General features: G+C 37.6%; 1 protein-coding gene across 8 annotated transcripts in view; it reads right to left on the reverse strand.

Moving 5' to 3' along the window:
- The window catches only part of RASEF (RAS and EF-hand domain containing), an 825,381-nt gene that overhangs the window by 771,265 nt on the left and 40,235 nt on the right, over positions 1 to 13,881 (reverse strand). For 7 of the 8 annotated variants that reach the window (XR_011966209.1, XR_011966208.1, XR_011966205.1 and 4 more), the window contains exons 2-3: positions 6,911 to 7,057; positions 2,542 to 2,632 (exon numbers count right to left, since the gene is read on the reverse strand). Coding sequence is in view for 3 of the 8 variants with exons in the window: in XM_072605244.1 (XP_072461345.1) it covers positions 2,542 to 2,632; positions 6,911 to 7,057 (238 nt within the window). In the remaining 5 variants the exon portion in view is untranslated. The remainder of the gene's footprint in view (positions 1 to 2,541; positions 2,633 to 6,910; positions 7,058 to 13,881) is intronic. The other variant, XM_072605252.1, reaches the window with a different exon arrangement.

A 13,881-nucleotide genomic window follows, 5' to 3' on the forward strand; every position in this document is an offset into this window, starting at 1 on the left:
AACACTTATGAAAAGCAGACACAAGCACTCAAAAAGCAAAGCAATCTAGGGTCACTTAGGAGAGGAGATAATAGATAGGTTCTGAAGACATCATCCTATTATAAAATAGTATAATAACTGATGCTAAAATATAGTAAATAGTAAATAATAGTTTCTTACTTATAGCTATATAGAGTCATAGGGGGTTCAGATGGTAAATATTACTGGAATAATTAATGTTAAACATGGCCCTGAGTCTAAGTTGAGTGATGTTCAGAATACTCTGCTTAACAAGAAAGGGAAGTAATAGATTTTAGATTCTCAACCAAAATGGTTAGAAAATAGTTTTAATGTTTAAAAGAATAAATCTTCCATCATCTAGTTTCTGAATTTTTTACTTTGTAAAACAAAAGTCCTACCCTCAGGAAGCTTATAATCCACAAAGGAATTCTGCATTAACATAAATGAAGCAATCAGAGAACAAATGGCTAAACCATTGTAATGTTAATGAAATTTATGTTAATAGAAGTTAAAGATCTTCCCTGCCCGCCCGTTAATAGACCTCACTTGGAGCCCATTGCGGGAGGAACTTATTTAAAGGGAAAGTTTGCTTATGTGGAGGTTTGCTTTTGAAGGCTTTCACCCCTTTTGGTAATCAGGCACTAAGGCACGTGGGTTGTGAGACCTTCTGGCTCTATCTATACTTTTAGGTGAGGTTTTGCTTTGGGGCTCACTCATGAGAAGAATGCTTGTATGATATGGCCAGATGAGACTCTGGGTAGTCTTTAAGGACTCGTGCCCTGCCCACCCTCGGCCAACCCCTCCACCCTTACCCCTTTGAAAACCCAGATATTGGTGCTTCTCTCTCTGGTAATTATGTATATATGTATGTATGTATGTATGTAATGGTCAGACAGCTAGGGCTGTCTGTTGACCTTTGATGATGTATTGTTTATGGTCAAACAGATAGAAGTCCTGTCTGTTGGTCTTTATTTTCTCTGCTTGTATTTTCTCTCTTGATATATGTGAGTAAAGATGTCGACTCCCTCAAAAGTTGCTTTCCTTTTAGAAAAGCAGGACAAAGAATCCGGGCTAGCAGATTATCCTGGACATGCTAGGGTGCTTGCTGTTACAACCATATAGTATTGACTTAAAGTGACAAGTAGGAAAATGTTAGTCTTACATGAAGTCACAGTGACTTCGCATGGAAGGGGTCTTGAGTTAGGGACCAAAGAAGCTTAATAAGCTGAACTCTAACTGGAGAGGAGTTTTTATGGTGCATAGCAATGAGAAGTAAAGCTGGATAATCAGAGTATTGAGAGTGAGGTCAGATAATAAAACCACTGAATGTCAAGCAGAGGAAGTTGACCTTGACAATAAAGCAGAATTTTACATTTTTTAGTAGAACATGATGAAAATGATAATTGGTGAAAATTAGCTAAGCAGTATGTGTGAGATGGGGTCAGGGAGTTGGGGTAGAAAAATGTTGCCATAATCCAGGCATAAAGAGGATCTTAATCAAAGAAGCATAGATGTAGAACTAGAAGTGATCTCAGAGTCCCCCTAGCTCCGCATGTGTACTACATACAGAAAAGTGAAGCACAGATAGGCTAACGGCCCAAGGTTACAAAAATAATCGCTGTCAGACCTGAGAGTGGTTGTACTCAGATTCAACATCAAATCCAGGAGAGGAGAAAATGCTACTACTTTTATTCTCCACATGCGAACATGTTTTGTGACCTCTGAACACCCCCAGAGACACAACAAAGAAGGTTCTGAACCCTGAGACTGAATGGCAGTGGGAAATCAAGGGAGATTAGGAGCCCATAAATAAGAAGAATTTTAAATCTGAGGGATTAGAAAGGAGCCAAGTTTGCACAATGAGGGGAAGTAAAATGCTTCAGTAGATAAAGCAATGGAACTGGAGTGAAAAAGATCAGAGTTCAAAACTGATCTCAGACACTAACTAGTTGTATGACCCTAGGCAGGTCACTTAAACCCTGCCTGCATAAAACTGGATAAGGAAATAGCAAATCACTCTATCATTGTTGCCAAGAAAACCCCATGGTCCACAGGGTCATGAAGAGTTGGACACAGCTGAGTGAATGAACACCATCACCAGCTACACAATGAGACAATGGAATAGTCAATGGTGCCAGTGAAATGATAAACATGGAACTGAGTGGGGTTATCACTAAAAGCCTGGGGGAAATATACAAATGTTATCTAGAGACATTGCTTTTCACTTTTTACTTAATGAAAAAGAAGAGTCTGGATGGAAATAATTTCCTTCAATTCACATTGTAGTAGTGGCAAACTGCAATGAAAAAAAAACTGGCTAAATTCCAGTGCATAACAATGACATTTGGAGACTCAGTTTAAACTCTACTGAAGTCACAATTTGAAACCGGCTGCATGTATCTTTCAAATAAACAGAAGTAAGAACTATCTGCTTTGACAGAACCTGTGTTGATGCTGATAGGTAGAGACATAGCAGGAGGTGGTGAGTGGGATTGTCTTCAACACTGACGTCTGGAGGTGATGGCAATTACAGACACTTACATCTTTCCTTGTTTTATGTTCTGTGGCTTGGATCCTCTGATCCATTTCCTCCTCCAGCTCACTCAACTGCATGGCTGCTTTGTCCTGGGCTCTGAAAATTTAAAAGGGAACACACTCACCTTTGTTATTTGAAAATAAAATAATGCGACTCTTCATTTCTTTCATGTGTACACACACATTCTGAACTTTAACCACCCCCCAGAGATATGTCACTGAAGAAATAAACACTAAACTGCTATGGCGGGCAGTTAATTTTTACAATTTTTATCACCATAACCACCAATCATGAAAAACTCACATTTCTATGGCACCCTAAGATTTACTTTAAGATTTTAAGGCATTTTCTTTCATAGTTATCCTCTGAGCTAGGTTAAAAAAAAAAAAGTACTGTTATCCCCATTTAACAAATGAGTAAACTGAGGCTAGAAGAGGTGAAGGGAAATGCCCAGTGTCACAAAGCTTGTAAGCATCTCATCTGGGATTCACACTCCAAGTCTAGTATGTTTCGCTATGAGGATATTGAACAGTAAAAGTAAGGGTTAAGTACATAGTACCAACTATGTGCAAGTCACTGTGCTAAGAGTTTTACAAATATTATCCCATTTCAGACTTACAGAAGATGCTTATTCGCTTGCTTATTTGTCCTTTGTTCTTGAAGAGGACTAGGACATCAGGGAGGTGATGCCATGACATACAAGTGAACTGGATTTCAGTGAGGAAGGGTTGTGCAAAGACACCAGCCTCACTTTCTCCTCCAGAGCTATCTGGGACCAGTGGCCAGACATAAATCCAGACCACTGGAGATGGTTCAAGAGGCAATGGGGGGACCTTGGCCTTTTCAAGCTAAGGTCTCAGTTTGACTGAGGCAACGCCCATTCAATAACTAAGGCTTAATCACAGCAACCCTGAAAGTTAAATGCAGTCAGTATTCTGGTTTTATAGTTGAAAAAAATGTAGCATACAAAGATTAACTGACTTATGCCCAGGGTCACACAGCTATTTAGCGTCTGACACTAGATTAGAACCCAGATCTTACTGACACCTGGCCCACAGCTCTAACAAGTGCACCACCTAACTACCAAGGTAACAAATCCATCTCTCTCAAGCATATTTTATAACTCAATTATAGAAATCATATTACAGGTTAAACTAGGAACAAAAACTGGGACAGTGGAACAGAATGACAAATTCTCCCAATAATAAAACTGAATTCTAGTAAAAGTCCCTAAAATTTCAGTTCATGGAATATGAGTTTACCTTTAACCAGACTTTGGCTCTTAACTTAATTCTAAGAATAAATCATCTTTAAAAAATCTGAAATTGGGGAGTGGAGTTGGGACAGGAAAATATACTGAAAGTGGTTTGGGTTTTATGCTTAATACTCAGCTAATTTTAAAATCATTGCAAGTATCGTTGTTTCTAGTATTTCGATACTATGGGGAAAGGTAAGTAAATGAAGTATGCAAACTCTAAAAAAATCCCTTTTAGTCCAAAAATGATATGGTTTTAGGTCTACGTTTAGACTTATCTCATATACAGGCTACTCAGGCCATCATGGCTTGATTCTGTCCATCTCATTTTTTCCCCATACAGTCAGTTGCTAGTTGAGTACAAACACTAAATGTGCCCATCTACATATATATGTATGTATGTGTATATATTTATGTATATATGTATGTATATCTTACATATTTATACCACTTCATAAATTATGATTATATATTTTATCTATATATGTTTACATATTTATATATTTTTATACATGTAATATAAATTTGAGAGAGAATACTATTTACTCTAAGCAGTAAATATGTAACAGACTAAATTTCATAGAAACATGAGTTAGAAAGGACTTGTTAGCTTACACCTGAACAGAAATTCAATCTATTGTCAAATTTTGCTGTCTTTACTTTCCCACAATTTCTCATCTACATCCCCTTATTACTACCTGACAGTCACAGTCCTACACTACGCCCTCATCACCTTTCGCCTGGATTATTGCAATAGGCTCCTATTGGTCCTTCGACCTCAAATCTCTCTCCACACCAATCCTTCTTCTACTCAGTTGCCAAAGTACTTTTCTTAAAGCACAGGTCTAACAATATCACCCCTCTCCCCCAATCCTCATCTCAATAGACTCCAATAAGCTCTCTATTACCTCCAGGATCAAATATAAAATTCTCTGTTTGGCATTTAAAGCCTTTTCCAATCTGACCTTGTCCTACTCTTCCAGTCTTCTCACCATTTAATCTCCTAGTCCATTCAGCTACACTGTTCTTCTTGTTTACAAAGCAAGACCTTCAAGCCTTTGTACCTGCTATCCATTGTCCCTAAGATGTTCTTCCTCCCCACCCTTATCTCCTGGCTCACCTTAAGTCTCAGTTCTGACACCACCTTCTTTTGCAGAAGGCCTTTCCAGGTCCCCTCTCCATCCTAGTCCCCTTGTATGTATCTTCTCTCTGAGATTAACTTCCATTTACATTGATTAGATATTACATACACACATAGTAATTTGTATGTTGTCTCCTCTCTTAGGATGTGAGATTCTTGAAGACTGCCTCTCTTTTTATGTCCAGTGCTTAGAAGAAAAGTCTGGTACACATTGCAGTGTCATTGTTTAGTGGTGTCTGACTCTCCCTCACCCTACAGACCAAAACACACCAATACTGTCGATGGGGCTTTCTTGGCAAGGACACTGGAGTGATTTGCCATTTCCTTTTCCAGTGGATTAAAGCAAATAGAGGTTAAGTGACTTGCCCAAGGTCACAAAGCCAGTAAGTGTCTAAGGTCAGTATTGGAACTCAGGTCTTCCTGACTCCAGGCCCAGTGCTCTGTCCATTGAGTCACCTAGCTGCTTACATATTTGGTACTTAGTAAGCATTTAACAAAAACTTATTGACTACAGCATTTCTGACAAGTGCTCATTCATCCTCTACCTGAAGACCTCCAGGTAAGGGCCTCCTCCCAAGGCCACCCCAAGTCTTCCCAACTTCTCCCAGTATAAACCATCTGCCCGGGCATCTAGTTTTAAATGTTAGCATCTTCCATCTCCAAAGAAAGAACTCATAGAGTCTCACTGCAGATCAAAGCATACTCTTTCTCATTAATTTTTTCATGGTGGTTTTTTTTTTGGCCTACATTTTCTTTTACAACATGACTAATATGGAAATAATACATCAAATTCCTTTTTGTCTCAGGGAGGAAAGAGGGGAGGGAGGGAGAAAATTTGGAACTGAAAAAATTTTTAAAACTAATATTAAAATGTAATTGGAAAAAATAAACTTTTAAAAAAATACATAAATAAATTTTAACATCTATTCTCAGCTGTCTTAATGTGATTTAAAACTCCTTTTTTGAAAGAATTATGACTGTCAGTCCCATCTACTTCTAATTTCCCCACTCAGAACCACTCTTCTCAATGCTTTTAAAGAAACCAGAACCTTATTTTCTCCCCACATTAAAAAAGACAAGAGTTTTAGGAATAAATATTTCTTCATAAGACCATTATACTTCTTTCAAAACCATTATTGATTCTCACGATTGCATGAATTATGTGGGACATATATTAATCAGCTAATCAATATGCATTTATTAAGCATCTATTATGTTCCTGGTATTGAACTAGGCTCCATTTCACAGATGAGGGAACAGGAAGTGAAACAATTTGCCCTGTCTTATAGTTAATAAGTGATAGAAAGCAGATGACAGAACTGCAAAGGGGAATTTCTTTCACCAATAATCCACTAACAATGCAGCTTGCTTTAATTAATCCAGATATTTATATTTTTTTAAAAAATTAAATCAAGTGGTAAATATTGCAATGTTAACATTATTTCAGAGAGGCAGCAGTTATCAATCTGTGGTCCAGGGACTCCAGTGGGAGGAAAAGTGGACTGTAAGACTTTTTCAGGTGACCCACAAAATGAAAATTATTTTCACAAAAATGCTATGATGTTTTAAACATTTCTAACATGGTAAATATTGACAGATATCAGCCATATAAACAAAAACTCTTCGGGGTTCTCAATAATTTTAGACTGTAAAGGGGAGTTCTGAAATCAAAATGTTTGAAAACTGCTGGCACAGAAGATGGAGAACCAGTCTGGGGGTCAGGAAAATTAGAGTTCAAGTCCCACATGTGGCAGACATATGCAGGCTATGTGACTCTGGGCAAGTCACAGAGATCCTCCTGTGCCCCATGCCAAGAAATTCTCTAAGACTGTAAGTGGTAGATCAGTTAGAAAGCAGTATGAATTGACTGAAGGAGTTTCCTCGTTGAATGCACTTTACACCAATGATATCAGAGGAAATTTTACATAAACACATATACATACATATATACATACATACATATAATTTTTAAAGCTACCTTTTCACTGCGATGGCCAAGTTTTCTATCTCAGTACTTTGAAGTCTGATCTCTCGGATAAAGTTCTTGATAACATGTTCGTAAGGTTGGATTAACCTTGGCTCCAAAATGTTGATGTTCTGATACAGAACGCTAACTTGATCTTTTCTGCCAAAGGAAAAGAAAAAAAAATCAAGTGCCCATTTGCAGAATGAAATAATTTACAAACAAAGATGAGCAAAGCAAATCCAAAGCATTAAAGTAAGAATCAAAGTAACATATGGGATAGCAAGGCTGTCTAGAACAGAGAAAGTGTGTTGAGAGAGTAATGGGAAATAAAGTCTCAGGGACAGGGCGGAACCTAATTCTGGAAAGTTTCCCTATTTGGATAGAGAAATTTACAGGAAAAGGATAAGATAGAGCCAATGAGTGTTTTCTTAACCAGCATTTCAATAAATATACATAGAAGGCTTTGAAGAGAGCTAATACTTTTCAGCTTTTTCAAATCTTTTTTTTTTTTTAATTAGGACATTGTTTCATTTTTCTGTTCAGCACATATATTCTTTGGACTGCTTGCTCATTCACCAAATAACAAATCCATTTTTCTTTCTTTGATCCCTAGTGAGAAGTCAGCTTTGATATTGTCTAATAATGTTAACTTGAGCTTTGATTCTACTGTGATCGTAGTAGTGCTTCCCAAAATGAAAGTTAGAGATTTTGTCATTTGGAGGCAAAAAATTAAGTTTCCCAGAAGAAATGGCCAACTTTGGGCCCTAAAATAACAATGAAGTCATATTCAAATGACAGATGCTTATCAAAGGATTTAGAGAAGGATTTTGGGGAGCACAAACACTTCATGTTGAAGAGATAGGAAAAGAAAAGAACGCTACAAAATAAATCCACATAAATCATCTGCACTTCTCCATATTACTAACAAAGCCCAACAGCAAGAGATAGAAAGAGAAATTCCATTTAAAGTTATGGTAGACAATATAAAATATCTGGGAGTCTATGTGCCAAAACAAACCTAAGGACCATATGAACACAATTACAAAACACTTTCACACAAATAAAGTCAGATCTAAGTAAGAGGAAAAACATCAGTTGCTCATGGGTAGGCCGAGCCAATATAATAAAAATGGTAATTCTGCGTAAATTAATTTAGTTATTCAGTGCCATACCAGTCAAACTATCAGATGATTATTTTCTAGAGCTAGAAAAAATAATATCAAAATTCATCTGGAAGAACAAAAGTTCCAGAATATCAAGGGAACTAATGAAAAGAAATGCTAGGGAAGGTGGCCTAGCCCTACCAGATCTCAAATTGTATTATGAAGCAGCAATTATCAAAACCACTTGGTTCTGGCTAAGAAACAGAGGGATAGACCAGTGGAATAGGTTAGGTACTCAAGGCACAGTAGTCAATAAATATAGCAATCTACTGTTTGGTAAACCCAAGGACCCCAGCTTCTGAAATAAGAACTCACTGTTTGACAAAAATTGCTGGGAAAACTAGATAACAGTGTGGTGGAAACTGGGCACAGATCAATGCTTGACATCATACACAAGAACAAAGTCCAAGTGGATACATGATCCAGGTATAAAGATTGATACTATAAACAAATTAGTGGAGCAAGAAAGAGTGTGTTTGTCAGATTTATGGAGAATGGAGAAATTTTTAACTAAACAAGAGATAGAAAACATTATGAAGTGCAAAATGGATAATTTTGATTACATTAAATTGAAAAGTTTTTGCACAAACAAACCCAATGCAACCAAGATTAGGAGGGAAGCAGAAAACTGGGAAATAATTTTTGCAGCTAATGTCTGTGATAAAGACCCCATTTCTAAAATGCATAGTCATATGAAAAAATGCTCTAAATCACTATTAATTAGAGAGATGCAAACCAAAACAGCCTCTGAGGTACCACATCACACCTATCGAATTGACTAACATGACAAAACAGAAAGACAATAAATGTTGGAGAAGATGTGGAAGAGCTGGAACACTAATTCATTGTTGGAGCTGTGAGCTGATCCAACAATTCTGGAGAGCAATTTGGAACTATGCCCTTTGACTCAGCAATATTCTTCTAGGACTGTATCCCAAAGAGATAATAAAAATGTAAAAATGTAAAACATGTACATAAAACATGTACAAAAAAATTTATAACAGCTCTCTTTGTGGTAGACAAAAAGTGGAAATAAAAAGGGATCAGGGAACGGGTGAACAAGTTGAGATATATGAAATGAATGTAATGGAATACTATTGTGCTATAAGAAATGATAAACAGGAAGACTTCAGAGAGGACTGGAATGACTTATATGAACTGATGCTGAGTGAAAGGAGCAGAACCAGGAGAACTTTGTACACAGAAACAACCACAGTGTGCAAGGAATCTTTCTGGTAGACATAGTCCTTCACAGTAATGCAAGGACCTAAAAAATTTCCAATGGACTCGAAGTAAAAAGCTTTCCACATCCAGAGAATAAACTATGGAATTGGACTGCAGAATGAAGCAGACCATTTTCTTTTGTATTATGTTTTGTTTTATGATTCCTCTCATTCATTTTAATTCTTCTATTCAATATGACTATGGTGAAATTGTATTTAAAAGGAATGTAAGTGTAGAACTTATATAAGACTGCAAGTCGTCTCGGGGAGGGAGTGGGGAAAGAGGGGGAGGGAGGGGAAAAATCTAAGATCTATGGAAGTGATTGCAGAACACTGAAAACAAATAAAATAATTATTTTAAAAAAAAGAAAGTAACAAAAAGAAAGCAACTTCTAATAAAGCAATGAAGAAAAGGAAGGACAGGGAAAGAGAGGAAGAAGAAATGAAGGAAAAAGTGGAAAGAGAGAGGGAAGAGATTGGCAAAAGGAGAATGAAAGAAAGGAAAGAGGAAGAAAAAAAGAGTAGGGGAAGAGGAAAAAGAAGAGGGTAAAGGAAAAAGAGGACAGTAGTTTGTTGTAAGATAAATTAAGGAAATACTTGAAAAGCACTTCAAAAATCTTAAAGCAGTATAAAATGCCAGCTGTGATTTTTTAAATAAAAATTTGTTACACCTTATGGGATTCTTTTCATGACATAGATGCTGTGCCCAGCCTGAACAACCTAGAAGGCCTTTCCCTTCCATGACCTACTTACACAGGAAGACTTCTTGTCCTATGTCATAATCTCTCTGTATGTAAACTTTCAAGCTCTCCACTCCCAACATTTATGAATGTTTAGTAATATTTCAAAACACTAGATGCTGTCCACTAGCATCAAAATGGCATCCAAACTTCTTTCTGCATTCATATGGTACCACACAAGTGCCAAGTCTGTACCATGCTAGCTAGCCAAATACACAGAACACAATAATTTATGAGATGTGGTTAATTGCTTCAGACTTATGATAATTTCTACCTGGTTAATTTTCCAACCCCTATAACATTTTCTCCTTCATGAATTGCTCCAGTTTACTGAGGCTGCATTTCACAGGTTGTGAGTAAACAGTAAATCAGAAATCAAATCAACAAAGTTAAGCTTGTTACATTCCAAGCATGTTAAGATATCTGAAATATCAGTCATTATATTTCCCCACAAACTTTGTTTATATTTAGCAACAAGTCAGAGAACTCTAAAATAGGAGAAAGATAGAACACATCAAAAACTACCACTTCATTCATGAAATGGTTCTTGATACACAGGGTAGTCCAGAAGGGTTAATACTATGCTAAGACTTTTAGGACACTCTGTATCTGTGAACTAGGATAAGTCCAGGGGTATTTGCACAGTATTTGTTTGCTTGCTGATTCTTCCATTAGACTGTGAACTCCTTGAGGATGGGACTTTCTTTTGCCTCTTTTGGTAGTTCAAGCACTTAGCACGGTGCTTGGCACATTGTTGTTCAGTCATTCAGTCCTATGTGCTTCTTCTTGACCCTGTTGACTATACCATGCCAATACTGTCCATGGAGTTTTCTTGGCAAAGATACTGAAATGATTTGTCATTTCCTTCTTCAATGTATTGAGGCAAACAGAGGTTAAGTGACTTGCCCAGAGTCACACAGCTAGTAAGTGTCTGAGGTCAAATTTGAACTCAGGTCTTCCTGACTCCATGCCTAGCATTCTACCCACTGGGCCACCTAGCTGCCTCTACCTGGAACAAAGCAGATGATGTATATAGATGTTTATATATATATATATATATATATATATATATATATATATATATATATATATATATATATATATATATATATATATATATATATATATATATATATACACACATACACACACACACACGCATATATGTTAACTGACAGTTCATGAGAACCCTCTGTTAAATTTTCAGTGTGAGCCTTTACACCTCAGAACTCAGCAAACGCTACAAATCAGGACTTGATTTATTGTCCTGTTGATTGTCCAAACTTAAGAAAGTAACGGAGAAAATGTTAAATAATGTAGATTAAACTTAAAAATGTATTGCGTATACATTTTTCTTTCGGTTGTTAAACATTTACCAGCATGCCCCTGGTTAAGTATTACATGAACTGAGCCACATAAACCTGTACCTTCCATAAAAATCCATTCCAATATCTCGTCATTTCATGGGGTGACCTTGAATTCTTCCTCTGGCAGGGCCTAGGGATAAAGCCTAGGCTAGACCTGTGATTTTCTGGATCTAGAGAGCCCTCAAGTAAGTAAAACCAATCTTGCTATTAGGGTGGGTACCATCTCTTCAACTTAGAGACTTTGAGAGCATAAGCTGTAGCCAGTGGATCTCAAAACTGCATTTGGAACTCAGTTAAAATTTAATTGGAAAATGTTTAATAAAACTAATAAAAATACATTGCAACACAGACAAGTTAACTTGTGGTTTTCTAAGTCAATACTCCGTCCACAAGGATTTGTTTCTATTTGTCTGGTACCACTGGTCTAGAGCCCTAAGGGGTTAAGTGCCTTGCCCAAGGTTATAGAACCAATATATGTCATGGGCAGAATCTTCCTGGCTTCAAGGCCAGCTCCCTATTCATTAAGTCATGCTGCCTCCCTGATATATAGGGTCCTCCCTTATAACATAATCCTGGCAGATCCTACCAAGTTGAAAAGGCTTAGAGCAACACTGTCTCTTCCATCAAAAGCTAAGGTAAACTAAATTCAAAGCATGGCTATCAAACGATGAATGTTTTGTGGCCAGAGTGCCTACAAAACCCACCTTCTAAAACCTAGAATGTAGTCAGAACCCACACTACTGAAATTAGTTATCTTCCGAATTATTGAATTACAAGCCAACAAACAGTGGAGAAAAAAAAGGAAAAATTCTGATTTAAGACCACAACCTGAACATTCCATAAACTCACATATACCCAAAATTCTTCATGCGAAAGAAAATCCCAAAGGGACTACACATTAGAAGTCACAGAATAACAGATTTAAAGCTAGGAGAAGTCTTAGCAGCCACCTAGTCAAGCCTCTTCGTTTTACTGAGGAAGAACTTAAGATTCAGAGAAGTTAAATGACTTGATCAGGGTCAAAAAACTATTAAGTATCAGAGGAAGAATCTGAACCCAGGTGTTCCTGACTCCAAGTCTAACACTTTCCACTGGACCAAAAGATGATACACCAGAATCCTTCACAATGAAGTTGCAGACCAGCAACTTCATGGGGACAGGGTATTCTGAGATGAGGAAATTCCTTCTAATCATATTTCTACAACTGTCATTCAATGTGGACATTATTGGTCCTTTCACAGTTATGTGTTTTTGTTTCTCTGTCTCTCTCTCCTCTTCTCTCCATTTCCAGCTTCATATATTTCAATGGCTTAGCCAAGGATACAACGGTTTTAGAAATGAAACCCAGGCCCTGTCACCACATGACTAGTACTCTTTCCCCAGTCCCAACATAACTCTGAGAACATATAAAGGGCACAGATGGCCAAGACAACCCATTCCTGAGGCACTGCACGGTCCCAGTATTTTTTCTCCTTTCATGGCACTGGGCACAGTCATCCAGTTAGTCACCAAGGATTCATTAAGCACCTACTATGTGTAAAGATGGGGGCCATCTCCAATCATCCTGATTTATATCTCACCACTGACTTTGGAGAAGAAATTGAGACTGATGACTGTGCACAGCCTTCCCTCACTTAAACTTAATTCACTGATGAGTCATGGCATCACCTTCCCAATGCCATGATTCTCTTCCAGAAGAAAGGACAAACAACAGCCACAACCATGGCTAAGAATAAGGCTTGTTGCTATTCAATCATTGTCAGTCCTGTTAGATGCTTCCTGATCCACATTTGGGGTTTTCTTGGCAAAAATACTGGAATGGTTTGCTATTTCCTTCTCCAGTTCATTTTACAGATGAGAAAACTGAGATAAATAGGGTTAAAGGACTTGCCCAGGGTCACACAGTCTGAGGTCAGATTTGAACTCAGAAAGATGAGTCTTCCTGACCCCAGGACTAGCGCTCTATCCAGCACACCACCAAGTTTCCTTGAATAAAATTTAATCAGTTCCAGTCCATCAGATCACCTTCTCTCTTCATCCATTGGGTAGACCAAGATCTCCCCAGATCGCCAATCTCCAATTCCCCTCTCACAGTTCAAATATCAACTTCAAACTCTTATTTTTTCCCCTAAAAGCAAGCAGAATATGATACTCAGCATTCCCTTGATAACCAATATTTTGAGGGCTGATAGGCAGAAAAAGTCAAGATTTTATATGGATTTATGAACTTGTGTTAAATCACAAGCCAAATGCCCAGTCCATTTAGGAAGTTTAGTTAAGGATGGCCCCAGGGTGGCCATGTGGGTACACACTCGAGTCAGCTTCCCCCATCTATAGAACCAGTTTAATCTTGCCTGGGGGCAATCGCCACATCAACTGAACTGCACAAATAAATCATAAACAAAAGGTTAGCTGAGGCAAAAAGTATCTCCAGTGCTACTTAAGATAGGGAGCTCCAGCCCCTCCCATGAGGTGTAATACTCTCAGGAA

Source organism: Notamacropus eugenii, chromosome 1 (genome assembly GCF_028372415.1).
Source record: "Notamacropus eugenii isolate mMacEug1 chromosome 1, mMacEug1.pri_v2, whole genome shotgun sequence".
NCBI lineage: Eukaryota > Metazoa > Chordata > Mammalia > Diprotodontia > Macropodidae > Notamacropus > Notamacropus eugenii.